Source organism: Limulus polyphemus, unplaced genomic scaffold, assembly GCF_000517525.1.
Source record: "Limulus polyphemus unplaced genomic scaffold, Limulus_polyphemus-2.1.2 Scaffold3275, whole genome shotgun sequence".
Lineage (NCBI taxonomy): Eukaryota > Metazoa > Arthropoda > Merostomata > Xiphosura > Limulidae > Limulus > Limulus polyphemus.
In genome coordinates this window covers 118,674-125,185 of record NW_013668885.1, presented here as the reverse complement: position 1 = coordinate 125,185, position 6,512 = coordinate 118,674, and the positions used below count along the sequence as shown (strand labels likewise).

Here is a 6,512-nt window from a genome sequence, read left to right as displayed (position 1 = left end):
CACTAAAATTACAGAAACAGGACATGAACACGTCAATCAAGAATAGGAAAACAATATTTCCATGATGAACAAGTTGGTCAGCCTTCAAAAATGTTAGTCATTTGTCAGAAACAAGTCAGTGTACTTCCACAGTTGTAATTTATGAATGAATATCACCAACTACTTTAGTCAAGTTCAGGACATTTCAAAAGCAAATATAATCAACAAGGATCAATCAACAAAATGTTTATCACTATTTATTTCTTCTATTTTACTGCAATGCTTACAGTAAAAAAAATTACACTGATTACTATTTCATTATACACACACATACTGTACACATATTCTTGATCATCTTTGGTTGTTGTTTTTTTCTTCAGAAGGGAGAGTTCATGCCTAATTTGGTCCCAAATTCCAACCTAGCTCGTTTTTGCTGTCTAACATTCACCCTAAAATATGTTATTTCAGTTGTAAAAATACATTTCTACCTAATACAGACTCAAATGATGACAAGCACAACAAATGTTCTCAGTTAATGATTACAATCAAGGTGGTAACAGTACAAATTTAAATTTCTGTTTGTAAAAAACAACAACAACATATCAATATCAGAAGATTTTCTTTAATAAAGGAATAGTTTTGTAAAGATAAATGGAAAAGAATAATGATACAAATTCAGTTGACTGTTTTAATGTACACTGCAAAGTTTACAATAACAATTAACATAATATTAAGGACATACTACTTGACAAGCTGCAAGATTAAAAGACAAGCCCCTCCCTAAAAAAAATTATTAAAGATTATTTTTAAAAATCAGCTTATACTAATTATAAGTATTAGAACACAAATTTATTGCTAAATAAAAAAAAAAACTATGCAGAGCTGGCTAATAAAATTTAAAAAAGGAACCAAACAATATAGGGGATGGAAGTGGACATATCACTTGATCAGCTAATGATCACATAGCAGACTATGCCACCTTGACTTTACATGGAGAATAAAATCCCTACATTCCTGGCTTCCCAACTTTGTCTATCGAAAGCTTGGTGTTTGAATAGAATCTCAGCTTTCATCGTTACACCTTTCTTTTAGTTAACTTTGGAATACTATTTTTTATGACTATTTTACAATAGTGTAACATTTTAAGACTGGAAATTCTGGTTTTGTTTGTTTTGCCAGTGAGAAAGCCAGTAATGTAGGGATTTTATTCTCCATATACAGTTCAGACGACTTAGTCTGCTATGCAATCATTAGCTAGATCAAATGATATGTCCACCTCCATCCCTTTCTTGTTTGGTTCTTTTTTTATATTTTAATTCAGTAGCTAGTCCTACATAGCTTTTTATTTAGCAATAAATTTCTGTCCTGATGCTTGTTTGTTCATTTTTCTTATAAGAAAACATACATGGGTTATTAGGTTATAGACTGTATTCTAAAGCTTTATAAATTTTGCATAGAAAAATAATAAAATAGGTAGTCAAAGATCGTGAAGACTGTTTTGCTCTATCAAATGATGATAAAATTATAGTTACTGTTAAAACTAGGTAGGCACTAGACCTGTTGAAGAAAGATGATAATGAAAATATGAAATCTGTTTTGGCTATTTGCTGGTTATCGATATTAGGAAGCTCTAAACCAGTGCTTCTCAACTGGGTGAATGGTTCAACAAGGGTTTAATGAGACCAGAATCAGGGTCAATGAGAATTATCAATTATACAACAAATTCATGAGCAAAAAATTTATTGGTTATTATTATTATTTATTCTAGTTGTAGCTTGATGTATATTTAAGTCATAATAAAAAATTTTACATTTTAATCTGGTACTTTTGTCTATTTTCGAACTGGGGTGAGCAAGCTGTTGTGAAAAACTTGTAAGGGTGAATGATATTGGAAAAGATTGAGAAACACTGGTCTAGATAGCTGAAAAGCAGCATATATACCAGAGATAAAGTGACTATGCCAGCTAGCTTTTCATATCTAGCTTCTGATTACCTGTAATTGTATTGATTTTATTTTTTTTTTGCACTTTCACTTCATACATGATATAGAAGTTGGCTCTCTAAAGACACCAACTGTATAGTGTACAAAGTATTGAGTATTATACATGTTACAGTCATCTAATATTCATCTATTATTGGCTAGTAATTCCTGTTTCACCCTGTATTTAAGCTTTTAAAAGGAACATCATATTTCTGTAAGAAAGCTAACATCGTTTACACTAAAATTATAATTTTTTTCGTTTTCTTACATTTTGCATAGAATAATAATAGAATAGGTAGTCAAAGATTGTAAAGACTGTTTTACTCTGTCAAATGATGATAAAATTATATTTACTGCTAGAACTAGGTAGGTGCTAGGCCTGTTGAAGAAAGATGATGATGAATGAAAATAGGAAATCTCAGTTTTGGCTATTTGCTAGTTTTCAATTTTTGGATGCTCTGATCTGAAAAGTGACATATACACCAAAGATAGAACAACTACGTCTTGCTCCTGATTATCTGTAGAGAAGAAAATCCAGATAATTTTTATATTGCTTTAATACGGCCATCTGTGCCATTCCTACTTAAGGGAATGCTAGTGCACCCTCCAATGAGTTAAAATAAATATTTATTAACTTACTTGATTTCATGTCTTTTAACTATTTCATTCACTGGTAATAAAACTAATGGCCAAACCAACCCAACAATCCAGCCATATGAAGGAACAAGTAGTGCCACCTGTTGGGGCTTTACATCTTCATGAGTATTCAGTGCCACGTTAAGGATACAAAATATAAATTGTAGTAAAAGTCTGAAAGAAAATACAGATACAAGAAACTCTATTAGACTGTTCAGTCTTAAACATAAGCACTATTTTTGGATGATATGCTAACAAATATTTTTAACATTATTTATTGTCTTGTTATATCTTTGAATATTCAGATACAACTGGACAAAAAATGATATTAGTAGTAGTTGTAGTTGAAATCCTACAATATTTGTTTATTTAAGGTAAATCTGTCCTTGGCCAGATGTGAAGTGTAATATGCTTACAAACATTTTAAAGTGTATTGAGGTGTTTACAAACAATTGAAGTGTTATTGGAATACTTCACTACTGTGTTTATTAGTATTTGAAGTGTTAATGGAATACTTTACCACTATGTTTATTAACATTTTAAGTGTTAATGGAATACTTTACTACTGCATTTATTAGTATTTGAAGTGTTAATGGAATACTTTACCACTGTGTTTATTAGTATTTGAAGTGTTAATGGAATACTTTACCACTATGTTTATTAACATTTTAAGTGTTAATGGAATACTTCACTACTGCATTTATTAGTATTTGAAGTGTTAATGGAATACTTTACCACTGTGTTTACAAACATTTGAAGTGTTAATGAGATGCTTCACCACTATGTTTATAAACGTTTTAAGTGTTAATGGGACACTTCACTACTGTTTTTAAAAATATTTTAAGTGTTAATTGGATGCTTCCTTACTATTGTTTACAAACATTTTAAGTGTTATTCAGATGCTTAATCACCATATTTATAAACGTATGAAGTGTTAATGAGATGCTTCATCACCATATTTATAAACATTTGAAGTGTTAATGGAATGCTTCACTATCGTTTACAACCATTTTAAGTGTTATTGAGATGCTTCTCCAAAATCTGTCACCCTAAAGCAATAGTGTTTCATATAAACAAACTTCAACTTACACTAGGATTGAAACTGATATCCAACACTTGTTTAAAAAAGGGTTTCGTTCATGAAGAAGGTGAGAACGGTGGACAAAGCCAATGGAGATCACAACTAAAAACAGAAAACAAATCTATCATTAAATCAGCTAAGTAACTGTTTAGTTGTTGAATTTTTGCACAAAGCTACTCAAGAGCTATCTGAGACTGCCGTTCCTAATTTTCAAATGATGGATTAGAGCGAAAGCAACCAGTCAATACCACTCACCATAAATTCTTGGTCTACATCAATCAAATAGCAGAAATGACCATTACTCTTATAATACAACCAGGGACCCAAAGTTTGGAGTGCATTTTCTGTTTTCTTTTTGGTGTTAACAGGGTTACTTAAGTAAAATTATTGTTAATATATTAAAATGTGGTACTTGAAATGTATTTTTAATTTAAGAAAAAAAAGACACTTTGATAAACTTGTCAGTAAACTTTTTACCAGCTAGGGCAGAGATAAAATAGAAAGTTTAGATATATACTTTGATATTGTAATAATTAATTTTTAAAATGTTTCACAATGGTGTAAAAATTGCTTTTACAATAATACGTGAACCTTTAGTTTGTTAGAAAGCTGTTGAAATAAACTGGGATCCAAGAAACCTGTCAAATATAACTAACCACACAATTCATATTTGGGAATAGCTACAGCACACTTATCAAAAGTAAAATAAAGAAACTTTAAAAATATCCTCATAAATGATAGTAAATCTGTTCTGACATAAGAAACAGGTTTTTTTTTGTGATGCTCAGTGTAAGAAAAGTAAAGATCTCTTACCAAAATAAAACACCAACAAGAATGTCAGAATATTCTGACTAAGGATTAGATAAGACTGCCATAAGACACTGTCAGATCCCAAATTCTTTCTGAAATAGAAACAAAGAAAATAATGTGGAATAGCAAGTAACTTTGGAATAATTTAGTACATTTAATTTAAACTACGCTACATTTACAACTGTAAAAAATGTTCTCAAATCTGTTTTAAACTGTTCAAATTATCAAATTTTAAATACTTTCAGGTAAAAAACAGAACATTACGCAGACATGTCCACAAAAAGGTAAATACAAGGAATTTAAAGAATATTAAACAAGCACCAAAACAAGCTTTCTTTGAAAGTTAAATAACATGGAAAGTGGCCTAGGTATGTTTTTCAAAACCTTGATAATAAAGGTTTTCAAAATGGCCATTTTCAACACAAAGTAACACAATCTATGGCATTACGACTGCTTCCTTTTTCTACATTTTATGGGGTGAAATGCACAAAATGTGTATATATTTTTTAAATACCAGTAATATCTTATTAAGTATTTTCTTAATTATTTAGACACTTATTTCTTTCTTGTTTTATTTACAAAAACTTTAGTCATCACTGCTACATTTATTCATAAAATTACAAGATACATTTCCTTCAAATTTTGATCAAGCATTACTACAGTTACTTGGAGAAAGATTAATAGGTGTCACCTATAGTTCTTTTTGTCTTTTTAAAATTATTATTAATTTTTCAGTGTGCCACAGTTGTGCTCTCACTACCTCGCTGACCTAATTTTAATGATGTCTTCTACCTACTACCTATTCAAGAAGACTTATTACAAGAAATAATTAAATTTCTTAATAAGTTCTGACCTCAAATTTATAAAGTAAACTAAGCCTTATATTTTGTTTTATCTTGAGTCCCGAAACTACTGTGACACCTAGTTTTAAGAATTATACAACAAATACGGCTGTCCTACCTTTGGTAAACATTTAGATACCCCTGGAGAAGATGACAAGCATATTTTTACAAATTAACCACAGAGTTCATTTCAACTACATTTTATCATGTATCACTCTTCTGACCAGACCATCCAACCATTCTAATAGGTTTACAATAAGGATCAGCCATGTGGTGAACAACATGCAACTTTACCACGTGTCATTCTATGACCAGACTATTCAGCCATTCTAATGAGTTTACAATAAAGACCTACAAAGTGGTGAACAACATGTAACTTTACCACATGTGCCAGTCTATTGACTAAGTTGTTTAACTATTTCAATGGGTTTACTACAAAGACCTACACCACCCGGTAGATCTTTGTAGTAAACCCATTGAAATAGTTAAACAACTTAGTCAATAGACTGGCACATGTGGTAAAGTTACATGTTGTTCACCACTTTATTTTTTTCACCTAACTTGTGTGACATAAAAGTATTGTAACATAAGTCTCATAATAAAGACAACCAAGATTCTAGTGTGTTAGCCACTACATTGAAACTTTGTTGCTTGTTAAACGTACATAATTTTGTGTATATATTTATACCAAGAAACATAATGAAATAATATGGGAAAACTGTGTCTCAGTAATTCTTAAAACAAGTTCAGAAGCAGGAGAAGAGTGAATGTAGAAGATTGTTTTTTATACATATTGCCAAAAGTAAAAGATTTAAAAGGATTAGTTCCATGTTGTTCACCACCCGGTAGATCTTTGTAGTAAACCCACTGAAATAGTTAAACAACTTAGTCAATAGACTGGCACATGTGGTAAAGTTACATGTTGTTCAAACTCCATTTAAGTCATCAAAACTATATTATGAGACTTATCTTACAAGTTGGCTGAAAGAAACTCCATTTAGGTCATCAAACTATTATGAGACTTATCTTACAAGTTGGATGCAAGAAAGAAACTCCATTTAGGTCATCAAACTATTATGAGACTTATCTTACAAGTTGGCTGAAAGAAACTCCATTTAGGTCATCAAACTATTATGAGACTTATCTTACAAGTTGGATGCAAGAAACTCCATTTAAGTCATCA

General features: G+C 30.5%; 1 protein-coding gene across 1 annotated transcript in view; it reads right to left on the bottom strand.

Moving 5' to 3' along the window:
- Nucleotides 1-352: 352 nt before the first annotated feature.
- The window catches only part of LOC106469049 (transmembrane protein 94-like), a 100,951-nt gene continuing 94,791 nt past the window's right edge, over nucleotides 353-6,512 (bottom strand). The window contains exons 26-30 of the mRNA XM_022397445.1: nucleotides 5,448-5,470; nucleotides 4,491-4,579; nucleotides 3,686-3,779; nucleotides 2,600-2,770; nucleotides 353-428 (exon numbers count right to left, since the gene is read on the bottom strand). Coding sequence (XP_022253153.1) covers nucleotides 356-428; nucleotides 2,600-2,770; nucleotides 3,686-3,779; nucleotides 4,491-4,579; nucleotides 5,448-5,470 — 450 coding nt within the window. The 3' untranslated portion in view covers nucleotides 353-355. The remainder of the gene's footprint in view (nucleotides 429-2,599; nucleotides 2,771-3,685; nucleotides 3,780-4,490; nucleotides 4,580-5,447; nucleotides 5,471-6,512) is intronic.